The sequence below is a fragment of the Hyla sarda genome, chromosome 1, assembly GCF_029499605.1.
Source record: "Hyla sarda isolate aHylSar1 chromosome 1, aHylSar1.hap1, whole genome shotgun sequence".
Taxonomy (NCBI): domain Eukaryota; kingdom Metazoa; phylum Chordata; class Amphibia; order Anura; family Hylidae; genus Hyla; species Hyla sarda.
In genome coordinates, this window is record NC_079189.1 from 134,987,438 (window position 1) to 135,001,144 (window position 13,707).

Genomic DNA, 13,707 nt, shown 5'->3' on the forward strand with positions numbered 1-13,707 from the left:
GGAAATCTCCACCCTGGAGAACAAGGACCATTCCCAATCTGATGCAGAGACTGTTAGGAGGTTGACGCGGTTGAGAGAGGACCTGAAATAGCTGCTTCACAGCAAATATGCGGGGAATGCCACACGCTTTAGAGAGAGATTGTTCTTTCATGGTGACAAAGGAGGAAGGTTCATATCTGCAATGATTAAGAAGCGGAGGGCCCACACATTTATACACTCTATAAAGGCTGTAGACGGGAGTCATTGTGTAGATACGGCAGCTATTGCATCGGCTTTTTCTGCCTATTATACCTCTCTGTATAATATCCCATCTGCTGATACCTCACCCTCAGGCAGGGACCAAGCTATAAGATCCTTCTTGGATACGTTCGATCTCCCGGGTCTTTTTGCCGAGGAGGGTTCCTCGCTCCTTGACCCCTGTACGGAGGAGGAGGTGGGAAAGGTCCTTTCTTCCTTCCCCGTGGGAAAGAGCCCGGGACTGGACGGCTTTAGTCTACCCTACTTCAAGACATTCAGACACACTCTACTCCCACATGTGACAAGGTGGTGCAATGCGTTGCTGTCTGGGACGCCTCTACCGCCCCAGGCTTTGGAGGCATAAATCACTGTGCTCCCCAAGGAGGGCAAGGATGTTGCGCTTTGCTCTAGTTACAGGCCCATATCTTTGCTGAATTTAGACATAAAGATTTGGGCCAAACTCTTAGCCCTCTGAATAGGACGGCTTTTACCAGGACTCATACACATTGATCAGACGGGGTTTGTCAAGGGCAGAGAGGGTAGAGATAATGCACATAGGGTACGTCACTTAATTCATCATGCTAGACACACTAAAACGCCCCTCCTGCTATTAGGGACTGATGCCGAGAAGGCGTTCGATAGGGTCGCCTGGGACTATCTGCACCACACGCTGCTTCAATTCAACATCCCACTTTCTTTTGTCCAGGCAATAATGTCTCTCTATTCAGACCCGAGGGCTTGTATCAGGATCAATGGCACCTTGTCTCCTTCCTTCCTGATCAGGAATGGGACGAGACAGGGTTGTCCTCTTTCCCCGACCTTGTACATATTGGTTATGGAGACCCTTCTGCAGGCCTTACGCCAGGATAGTGATATCAGGGGGCTGACGGTAGGGGGGCCGTCACATTTATTCATGGCTTTCGCAGATGATTTATTGATCATGACCTTTAATCCGCTCCAATCACTTCCCAAAATTCAGTCCCTTATAGACTATTATGGGGTTCTGTCCAACTTTAAGGTTAATTATGCCAAGTCCAAAATTTTGCATGTCAATCTCCCTCCGCTCATGGCAGCTTACATGAAATCAATGTCCCTGTACTGCTGGCCTCAGACCGGAATTAAGTACCTGGGTGTCATAATACCCGGTTCCTTGGATGATCTTTTTTTGTGGCCAATTACTTGCCTCTACTTACCAGAGTAAGGGAACAGATAGCTCACTACAACTTACCATATATTTCTTGGATGGGGTGGAAGAATTTGTTGCAAATCTACATTGTACCATCGGTACTATATATGTTGCGGATGGTCCCCATACACCTACCTACTCACTATCTCCATCAATGGAAGTGGCTGTTCCACACATTTTGTGGTCGGGTAAAAAAACACATTTGCCTTATTCTCCCCTTAGGAGCAGGGGTGCGGGGGGTCTGGAAGTCTCAGAATCTCCCATTTATATAAGGATGTACACTTACAGAGATGGGCGGAACTAGTAGGGGTATTGGGATCTCCTGACTCTGACAGGTCATTGGAACATCAACACTTAGCACAGGTGATGGGTCTGGCTACTAGGGCTATGTGGCTTCCCTCGACACACTCACTTAGGGCAGTGACTGACCCCCTGACGAAAGCGACCTTCATCCTTAAACAGACGTATGACTGTGACTGCTCTGACGTACGCACAACTGTAGGGCCCTTTCCCCAGCGATGCCTAGTTCCCTTGTCCCTTATGTCACCCACCCTCAATCAATAGTCATAGATGATATATGGGCACAATTGGACCACATCCCCATTAGAGACCTGTGCCCTGCACATTCCCCTCCATCTCCTGGGCATATCCAGACGTTGTTACCAACAGCTGCACTCAATTTCTTTCACCTCTATTTAATCAGGAGGGCATGTGCGGCGATGCTCCGGGTGTGCATCCTGGGAGCTGACCTACACTGTCTGGAGAGGCTGGCCTTGACGGCCCCTCGTTCAGAGCTTACTCTACACATGATATGTTCTAATATGGCTCAGGGGATGGAGTCCACGGACCCGCTGTTCCTGCTCTCTTGGGAGAAAGAACTGGGCATATCTTTAACGACGGAGGAGCGACAGGAAATACTGAGACACTCTTATGGCTTCTCCAGGTGTGTCAGGCTGCAGGAGGGCTACTACAAACTTCTTACTAGATGGTATCACACCCCGGATCTATTGCATCACTGGGGCTTGGCGGTGACAGACAGATGCTGAAGATGTCGGGCAGACAGGGGCACATTCTCCCATATCTGGTGGTTCTGCCCAGCCATACATTCCTTCTGTATGGATATTGTTAGACTGATATCCACTGTTCTTGGCAGACAGATTAGGTTGACACCCGCTCTGGTACTCTTGGGATTGTCTAATGCTGATTGCACCCTTCATAAAAAGTCACTGGTGGCTTACCTGCTCTCCATAGCAAAAGCCTTGATACCCTTGCATTGGTTACAGGTCTCGCCTCCAATAGTGGCCCAGTGGTATCAGAAGGTGGGCGAGGTATGCAGAATGGAGCAATTGGCAAGTTGGAGCACACACTCATGATAGCTTTTTGAAAATCTGGACGCCTTGGTTGACTTGCTCTGCGGCGCTGTTACACGACTCTCCCTCCCCTTCTTCCTCCTCTTCTTCTTCCTCTTCATCCCCCCACTTTGCCCCTCCTTCACCTTTCCCCTCTTCATGTCCTCCGCCCTAGCTTAGATCTCTCTCTCTTTTTTCTTCCTGCTTCTCTCTGCCCCCCCGCGGGACCGGACCTCCCCACCCCCTTGCTCTTTGCTCCCTACTTGTTACTTCCTCGCTTTCATCCCCATACTTTCACACTTTTCTCTCTTTCTAATCGTCTATTCTCAGGCCTCTCTTCCCTCTTCCCACTTCCCACTTCTCATTCTTTTCCACTTCTTGTATCTAACTAGCGACCCCCCCTCTTCCAACTTTGTTCCTTGCCACTTCTTCTATTTTCACTGTTTGTTAGAATTGATATCTTATGTGTACCTAGAATATTGAGCTACGGGCTAAGGGTACCCTTGAATTCTTGCACAACATGGACTCTTCTGAAGGTAGATCTTCAACCTAGTAGTTTGGCTGCCATTTCCCATGTTGCTATTATATGCTGTTCTACCCAGTGATCCCTGGGCTCGTATTTGTAACTTGAATTTTGTGACCTGCGTGTCAGTTGTCACGCACCAAGATGCACACTTATCTTTTGGTTGCATTTGTTACCTCTGTGTTTTTGGTTTTATACAAAACTTAAATAAGGAATTGATAAAAAAAAAAAAAAAAAAAAGACAATGGCCCTAAGCAAAGAGCCAAGACAACACAGAAGTGGCTTAGGGGCAGCTCTGTGAATGTCCTTGAGTAGCCCAGCCAAAGCCCAGAGTTAAACTCCAAAATCCAGGTGTGCAAACCTTGTGGCATCATACTCAAAAAGACTGGAGGCTGTAATCAATGCCAAAGGTTATTCAACTAAGTATTTAGTAATTGGTCTGAATACTTATGTCAATGAAATATTTTAGTTTTCCTTCTCAATAAATTATCAAAAATTTCTAACATTCTGTTTTCACTTAGTTAGATGGCGGAAATCTTTTTATTTTATTTTAGCACAAGGCCACAATATAACTAAATAAAAAAAAGTGAAAGGGTCTGAATACTTTCCAAATTAATGATATATCAATAAGATCATCCTTTTTTCCCCTTCCTTCCATTTATTAATGAGGTCATTCTTTAAATCTTACAGCAAAAATATTTGTTGTGTAACTTACAACAGTATGAGTGATTTTAATCCTTGGAATATCTGAGGAGAGATCCTGCTGAGTTTGTTGTTCTCTATGACTCTGAAAATAACAGAAAATAACAGAAAATACAACAATGTTTGAATTTAATATTATCATTTTTTGTTTCATAATTGTAGATTTAAACTGGCTTTAAATGGTAATTTTAAGACTATGTTAAATTGGATTCTGTAATTTCTTTAAAGGGGTTTCTGGGAGCAGAAAAAGAAATTATCTTTCCACACTGCCCAGCAGCTTACTTCCAGGTCTTACCTCCTTGTCTCATCTTGGCAGGATGACCTCCTCCTGGCTTGAAGGGAAAAGGCTGAGATAGTGGAGCAGGTACTTTGTTGCCACATGTGGGCGAAAACACGCCTACATTCAATGGTGTTGTGGTAACATTTTACAGCCACCTTATGGGGGCATGTTTTTCCCACATACGATGACCATAGCAGAGCACCTGTCCCATCATCTGAGCCTACCCCCGTCAAGTGAGAAGGAAGTTACAAGGATAAGACAAGACAAAAGCTAGAAGCAAGCTGCCAGGGAGCAAGGAAATGTAATAACTTTACTACTTACTCACTGAATAGCCCCCTTAAAGTAAGTCCATAAACCGTTTGATTGCCTGACTGTCTGAAGTATCCAGATACTCTAGAAGCTGGACCATACTGTGAAGGAGACACCTGACTGGATATAACTTTTTACTGCATAGCATAATAATGATAGTTCTCTGAATGTTGGTAGAATACATGCAGAAAAGCATAAATGATATGTTGATTTTATATTTGCTTATGTTTTAGTTAAAGAAAAATGATCAGCCAATACACTGGGTTATAGTGTGGGTGAACTGGAGTTCAAAGATGGGTCACTGATATACCTTAGGTCCGAAGATATCCCACCGAAGATCTGCGGCTATATTCTCTGAATTGCACGCTGAGGTGGGCTTCGTCCAGTCAATTTGCATATTCATTGTCTATGACTCCCCGTCCTAGTGACGTGGAGTCACTGCTCACGTGAGCACTCAGTCGGCGCATTCACTCACGTGACCAGCAACTCCACGTCACTAGGAAGTGTTGTCACAGACAGTGAATATGCTAATTGAGCTGATTTGCCTGCCTCCAGCGTGCAATTCAGAGAATATAGCAGTAGATCTTTGGTGGCACATATCTCAAGACCTAAGGTAAGTATTTTAGTCAGTGACCCCCTCATCGGATTCCTGTTCACACACATTATAACCCAATGTATTGGGTTCAGTATGGGTGAACAGGCTGACCCTTTTCCTTTAAATTTGGAATGAATTCTAAGAATTAATTATTTTTATAATGAAAAAATATTTTTGTTATACCAATCTCAATGTAATAGTAATAATTACACGACAGGGAAAAATAATGCTGCTGTATGCCTTTTATAGCGACTCAATGTTCAGGACAGTATTTTTATCCAAGCACTCAAGTAAGTAATTCAATTTGTTTGGCGCAATTTATGCACAAGAAATATTTTATGTAATTAATGTGTAGCCAAAATCTTCCTTAAAGAAAAATAATCACATAGAGAACGTTCACTTGAAGACATCAATAATATTGAATGCACTCAGTTATTATATTGCCTTTGCAAAACTTTATTATCTTGCACATCTGAAGAACGCTTCAGTAAATACTTAAAGTAATAATTTTTTTCATTATCAAACTTTGGTTTCAATGTGAAAAGTAAAAAAAAAGAAAACTTACAACCATTCTAAGGTGTGAAGGTCTCGAAATACTCCAGGTTTCAGCGTTGTTATTGCATTGTGACTCAAGTAACTATAAAAAGTAATCATACAATGAGTAGGTATCCGACACACTGACAACAGATCATATAGGTGACTAATATCAGGTACTTACAGCTTTGTTAAGTTGTGGAGTCCTCTGAATGCATTCACAGATATGGTCTTAATTCTGTTATGCTGTAGATATCTATTATAATTGGAGAACATACACTGATGATGATGGTGAATGATGCTTTGGTGTAGAACACTAGATGGTGCTGTAGAATACTCAAACAATAGATGTATGATAAACCAACTATACAGCATAGTATGATGTAGTTACTACTAAAGAATAAAATACATCATACAAATAATAATTACACTTCGTAAAGAATAACCCTGTGACAGTAATCACCCTGGGTGCCATAGGGTTGACTTTTATCAGTTTGAAGTTAAGCAGGAAATAATTAAGAAACAGGCCTAAAAAATGATACCCCTTTCTCAAAGACAATTTGGCTTTTTTATTGGTACCCCTAATTGTTAGCATCAACATTTATAGTGTATTGAAAAAATATTCCACATTTATTTTAAATGTTGATCTTATGGTGCTAAGTGTGAGGTACAACTGACAAGGTAACTTCCTTTTGTGGGTCTCACAGTCTTATTCAGTGTACTTGTGCTTAATTTATGCAAAATTTTAAGAAATGTCCCTAAACTCCACAAAATGTAATGCAAAAAAAAAAACCACCAAAACACAGATAAAAACAACTACACACAAGGACCAATGATAAATTTCCCCTTAGGCTATATTCACATACCGAAAATTCTTCTTTTGCATGGAATTCAAGCAGAATTTAAAAACACAGATTCCACTCGAATTCAATTAACTTTATTGGGGCATTGAGCGGAATTCAGCAAAATTATAAGACATGTTTTATAATTTAGCAGAATCTGGAATTAGGAATGTGAATGGGACAGTGGAATCCCATTGCACATAACTTGCACCGCATTTCATTTTTGGGCGGATTTTCGCTCAGAATTCCCACGGTGTGAACATAGCTTTAGTCTGGAGGTTTCTCTGGACAGTTCCTGACACAGACAGAGGTGGCAGCAGGGCAAACCATGTTAGCTTGAAAAGAACTACATGACTTTGGCCAGGTATATAGCAGCTGAAAAGTACTGAAAGGCTCACTTTTTAAGAGGTATATTAATAGGTTAATTTACAAACCTGAAAGGGGAACTCCAGTGGAAAATACATTTTTTCTAATCAGCTGGTGCCAAAAGGTTAAACAGATTTGTAAATGACTTCTATTTAAAAATCTTAATCCTTTCAGTACTTATCAGCTGCCGTATGCTCCAGAGAAAGTTGTATAGTTCTTTTCTGATTGCTGACACTTCTGTCCGTGTCAGGAACTGTCAAGAACAGGAGAGGTTTGCAATGGGTATTTGCTCCTTCTCTGGACAGTTCCTGATACAGACAGGTGTCAGCAGAGAGCATTGTGGTAGACAGAAAAGACTACCTTCTTCTGGAGTATGCAGCAGCCGATAAGTAGTGGAAGGATTACGATTGTTAAATAGAAGTAATTTACAAATCTGTTTAACTTTTTGGCACCAGTTGATTAGAAAAAAATAGTTTTCTACTGGAGTACCTCTTTTACCCCTTAAGGTCCCAGGGTGTACCTATACGCCCATGGGAATTTTGATCCCTGCCGCGCACCAGCAGGCGGTGACCAGACCGGGATGCCTGCTGAAATCATTCAGTAGGCTCCCCCGTGCAAACCCCTGGGGGGTCCTAAGATCGGCGATTTGTGACCCGGAAAAAAGGGTGAAACATGCCGACACGGCACCTATAACCCTTTAGTAGCAGGATTGAGGTGGCACTGGTGCCACCTTACGATCATCCTGATTCATTGGCCGTTACCTGCCGACAAATCAGGGTGCTTGCTGTGGAGGTGTCCTTAGCGGCACCCGCTCCGCCCCTACCCCGGAGGGCGAGAGCAGGTGACGGGAGTTTGTACCTGTAGTGGGGGCCCCGATCACTGGCATCGGTGGCAGGATCGGGGCCTCCGGAATGGAGACAGCGGTGGTGGCAGATTGACAGGTAGGACGTGCGCAGCAGCAGGAGTTAAAGCCATGCCTCCTGCTGTTTTGCAACAGCTGGAGGCACACTGGTTTCGAAACACTGAGTTAAGTAACAAACTCTCAGTGTTTTGCAACCAGTGTGCCTCCAGCCTTTGCATAACTACACCACCAGCATGCACAAAGAACATGCTGGGAGTTGTAGTTTTGCAACAGCTGAAGGTTTGCCCCCCCCCATGAGAATGTACAGGGTACATTCACATGGGCGGGGGTTTACCGTGAGTTTCTCGCTGCAAGTTTAAGATGCAGCAAATTTTCCGCTGCAGCTCAAACTCCCAGCGGGAAACTCGCTGTAAATCCCCGCCCATGTGAATGTACCCTAAAAACACTACACTACACTACACCTACTCAAAATAAAGGGTAAAACACGAAATATACATATACTCCTACACATTTACCCCCCCCCCCCCCCAATAAAAAGGAAAAGTGTCTGGTATGGCATTGTTCCCAAAATGGAGCCTCCAGCTGTTGCAAAACAACAACTCCCAGTGTTGCCGGACAGCCATTGACTGTCCAGGCATGCTGGGAGTTTTGCAACAGCTGGAGGCACCCTGTTTGGGAAACACTGCTGTAGGGTCATTTTGGTATCGGAGGCAAGTCTAATTCTAACATCCGGGTCAGTCCCTATGCAAATCCCTAATTTAGGCCTCAAATGTGCATGGTGCTCTCTCACTTCGGAGCCCTGTCGTATTTCAAGGCAACAGTTTAGGGCCACATTTGGGGTATTTCCATACTCAGGAGAATTTGCCTAACAAATTTTGGGGGGGCTTTTTCTCCTTTTCACCCCTTATGAAAAGGAAAAGTTGGGGTCTACTCCAGCATGTTATTGTAAAAAAATTCAATTTTTTACACTAACATGCTGGTGTTGCCCCATACTTTTCATTTTCACAAGACGTAAAAAAAAAAGGAAAAAAAGACCCCCAAAATTTTTAACGCAATTTCTCCTTAGTACGGAAATACCCCATATGTGGATGTAAAATGCTCTGCGGGTTCACAACAAGGCTCCTCTGCGGGCGCACAACAAGGCTCAGGAGTGAGAGCACCATGTACATTTGAGGTGATTTGCACAGGGTTGGATGATCGTTACAGCGGTTCTGACATAACCCCCCAAAAAAAGAACACTCACATATGACCCCATCTTGAAACTAAAACCCTCATGGAACGTAACAAGGGGTTTAGTGAGCCTTAACACCCCACAGGTGTTTAAAGAATTTTCGTTAAAGTTTTTTTTTTACTAAAATGCTGGTGTTATCCCAAAATTTTTATTTTCACAAGGGGTAATAGGAAAAAAAAGCCCCTCAAAATTTGTAACACCATTTCTTCTGGGTATATAAATATCCCATGTGTGGATGTAAAGTGCTCTGCAGTGCACTACAATGCTCAAAAGAGAAGGAGCTCCATAGGGCTTTTGGAGAGAGAGAATGTGTCTGGAATTGAAGACCATGTGTGTTTACAAAGCCCCCATGGTGCAAGAACAGTTTTCATTTTCAAAATTTTTCATTTTCATGGACCACTGTTCAAAAAATCTGTCAGACACCAGTGGGGTGTAAATGCCCACTTACACCCCTTGTTACATTCCTTGAGGGGTGTAGTTTCTAAAATGCATTTTTCACCAAGGGATGATGCAAGTATCGACGAAAATGTACCACTATGTTAAAGTAGAATATTTTTTTACATAGCAAATTCAGGAGTAAAAGCATCCCAGAGTTATTAATGCTTAAAGTGAGAGTGGTCAGATGTGCAAAAAAGGCTTGGGTCCTTAAAGGGGTACTCCGCTCCTAGACATCTTATCCCCCTATTCAAAGGATAGGGGATAAGATGTCAGATCGCCGGGGTCCTGCTGCTGGAGACCCCGGGATCGCCGATGCGGCAGAGTTCGCTCTGTGCACAATGACGGGCGATACAGGGGACGGAGCAGCGTGACATCATGGCTCCACCCCTTGTGACATCACACCCCGCCCCCTTAATGCAAGTCTATGGCGGGGGCGTGGCGACCACCACACCCCCTCCCATCGACTTGTATTGAGGGGGGGGGGCCGTGACGTCATGAGGGACGGAGCCGTGACGTAACAATGCTCTGGCGCCTGTATTGCCGGTCATTACGTGCAGAGCGAACTCGCTCTGTGCAGTAATGATTGCGCGGTGCCGCAGCGCCGATCCCGGGGGTCCCCAGCACCGAGACCCTGGCGATCTGACATCTTATCCCCCATCCTTTGGATAGGGGATAAGATGTCTAGGGGCGGAGTACCCCTTTAAGGTAAAAAAGGGGCTGGGTCCTTAAGGGGTTAATCATTGAATTGGACAGTCAGTTTATTGTTTTTAAAACCACAACAGTAATAGCGCAATGGGTGACCTTCTAAAGGCCTTAGTGCTGGCCACAGGCCATTTTGCTATTAGAGTTTGCTCCAGCAGACAATACTAGCAGAGCACTTATCACTTATCAGTACTATGCTGTTGCATAGCAATAAGCAACAATGCAATAATTGCTTATAATAGACCCCTATAGGGACTTTAAAGTTCCTACCCTAATAAAACCTAAAATCATTCACTCTTCCCATTTAAAAAAATAAAATAAAATAAATAAAATTAACAAATTTAGTTTGAAATAAATAAATAAACAAAAATATAGCAAAATTGCTGATATTCGATCACATTATATGGCCGAAAGAAGTGCATAAAAATTCATCTAAAAGTTCCACCTAAACCTACATGGTACCAATAAATAGAGATGAGCGAACTTTTGAAAAATTTGATTCGTCCGATTCGACAAATTTTTCGAAAAAATGTGTTTCGATCCAAATTTATTTGCAGCGAATCTATATTAAAAATGGCTATTTCTGGCCTAAAGAGAGCCTCAATAGGGGTTTAGAACACTTTGCTGTGTTCTAACACGCATATGGAGTGTGCTGGGGTAGTGAAATAATACTGTTATTCAGAATGACATGCAGATTGCCGTCATCACTTTTAGAATCACTGCCGCAGAGTGGCACAATGACAGAGCCTGGAGGTGGCATCAGTATGAGGAGACCATATAGTGGCTGAATGACACAGCGTGGAGGCGTTGGCAGCATGAGGAGACCATACAGTGGCTAAATGACACAGTGTGGGGGTGTTGGCAGCATGAGGACACCATATAGTGGCTGAATGACACAGCTTGGATGTGGCTGAAGCATGAGGAGACCATATAGTGGCTGAATGACACAGTGTGGAAGTGTTGGCAGCATGAGGAGACCATATAGTGGCTGAATGACACAGTGTGGGGGTGTTGGCAGCATGAGGAGACCATATAGTGGCTGAATGACACAGCGTGGAGGTTTTGGCAGCATGAGGAGACCATATAGTGGCTGAATGACACACCATGGAGGTGTTGGCAGAATGAGGAGACCATATAGTGGCTGAATGACACAGAGTGGAGGTGTTGGCAGCATGAGGCGACCATATAGTGGCTGAATGACACAGCCTAGATGAGGCTGAAGCATGAGGAGACCATATAGTGGCTGAATGACACAGCGTGGAGGTGTTGGCAGCATGAGGACACCATATAGTGGCTGAATGACACAGTGTGGGGGTGTTGGCAGCATGAGGAGACCATATAGTGGCTGAATGACACAGTGTGGAGGTTTTGGCAGCATAAGAAGACCATATAGTGGCTGAATGACACAGCGTGGAGGTGTTGGCAGCATGAGGAGACCATATAGTGGCTGAATGACACACCGTGGAGGTGTTGGCAGCATGAGTAGACCATATAGTGGCTGAATGACACAGAGTGGAGGTGTTGGCAGCATGAGGAGACCATATAGTGGCTGAATGACACAGCATAGATGAGGCTGAAGCATGAGGAGACCATATAGTGGCTGAATGACACAGCGTGGAGGTGTTGGCAGCATGAGATGAACATATAGTGGCTGAATGACACAGTGTGGAGGTGTTGGCAGCATGAGGACACCATATAGTGGCTTAATGACACAGCTTGGATGAGGCTGAAGCATGAGGAGACCATATAGTGGCTGAACGATACAGCGTGGAAGTGTTGGCAGCATGAGGAGACCATATAGTGGCTGAATGACACAGCTTGGATGAGGCTGAAGCATGAGGAGACAATATAGTGGCTGAATGACACAGCTTGGATGAGGCTGAAGCATGAGGAGACCATATAGTGGCTTAATGACACAGCGTGGAGGTGTTGGCAGCATGAGGAGACTATATAGTGGCTTAATGACACAGCGTGGAGGTGTTGGCAGCATGAGGAGACGATATAGTGGCAGAATGACACAGCGTGGAGGTGTTGGCAGCACGAGGAGACCATATAGTGGCTGAATGACACAGCGTGGAGGTGTTGGCAGCATGAGGAGACCATATAGTGGCTGAATGACACAGCATGGAGGTGTTGGCAGCATGAGGAGACCATATAGTGGCTGAATGACACAACGTGGAGGTGTTGGCAGCATGAGAGAGCCCATTTAGTGTATGAATGGTACAGCCTGGAGGTGGCCGAAGCATGAGGAGACCAAATAGTGGCTGAATGGCACAGCCTGGAGTTGGCAGAAGCATAAGGAGACAAAATAGTGGCTGAATGAAACAGCCTGGAGGTGGCAGAGTGAAAGAGTGGTGCAGTGGGTGGCAATACCAGTACCCGGTGATGAAGGTGGCTGGAATGTTTTGTAAATGGGGATCATTGCTTTAAATCTGTTTAGCACTATCCATATTTGTGAAGTGTTGGTGTAGCACCATGGTCAATCTACTGTGATGCATCCTGCATTGGTGGGTGGAAATCCTGGCTGATCCAGGCCTGATTCATCTTCACAAAGGTCAGTCTCTCCACATTTTTCGTGGACAGACGAGTTCTCCTTGGGGTCACTATGGTCCCCGCCACACTAAACACCCGCTCTGATGGCACACTACTGGCCGGGAAGGACAGCTTTTCCAGGGCAAACTCTGCTAGTTGCGGCCACAAGTTTGCCTGCCCAGATGTCCAGCGGATCTTCAAAGTTTTTTGGCATGACCATGTCAAGGTATGCCACCACCTGCTGGTTCTGGTCCTGCTCCATGTCTACCTGCTGCTGATGAGTTGCTTCACTATGTGGCTGAAGAAAGGTACTCATCAGCGACTGTAGACTCAGGCTGCTGCTGATGGAGCTGGTACTTCTGACACCCCACCCCTCCCCAGCAGCCATGGCAGTGGAAGGTGAGCACAGGGCCCCCCCGAGTAAGACCTGCTAATGGATGGACGATGGCGCCAATAGGCATTGGCCAACTGACTATGTAGGATCTCTCTGTAGTAGGTCAGTTTGTCCTCCCTCTCACTGGGCGTAAAAAAGGCCCCCATTATGTGCCAGTAGCAAGGGTCCAATAAGGTGGAGAGTCAGAAGTCATCCCGCTGCCGAATGTTGACAATTCGGCGGTCACTACGCAAGCAACTGAGCATGCATCGTGCCATTTGTGCAAGTGACTCGGAGGGACTCCCTGCCTCCATCTCCACTGCATACTGCCACGGTGTGTCTGGGTCCTCTGTCTCGCCTTCCTCATAACCCTCTAGCTCCTCTGGCTGCTCCTGATCCTCCTCTCCTGTCTAATTACTAGAAAAACCACCCATTTGGTGAAACCTAAACTGTGCCCCTCATCCTCCTCCTCCAATTCAGCCCCCCCAGGGCTCATGTGGCCGTGAGATGTAGGCGCCACATCACCAGTGCCCTGACCAGCCATCGTTTCCAACACGTCTTGTAAGAAATGAAGCAGTGGAATGACATAGTTCATGCCGTAATCCTGGCGACTTACTAAAAATGTGGATTTCTCAAAGGGCCTGAG

The 13,707-nt window shown here is 45.0% G+C and overlaps 1 protein-coding gene across 4 annotated transcripts in view; it reads right to left on the minus strand.

Moving 5' to 3' along the window:
• Window positions 1-13,707, minus strand: part of RXFP1 (relaxin family peptide receptor 1) — a 379,356-nt gene that overhangs the window by 41,950 nt on the left and 323,699 nt on the right. For all 4 annotated transcript variants that reach the window (XM_056561804.1, XM_056561796.1, XM_056561789.1 and 1 more), the window contains 3 exons: window positions 5,900-5,971; window positions 5,747-5,818; window positions 4,011-4,082 (listed from right to left, as the gene is read on the minus strand). In XM_056561804.1, coding sequence (XP_056417779.1) covers window positions 4,011-4,082; window positions 5,747-5,818; window positions 5,900-5,971 — 216 coding nt within the window. The remainder of the gene's footprint in view (window positions 1-4,010; window positions 4,083-5,746; window positions 5,819-5,899; window positions 5,972-13,707) is intronic.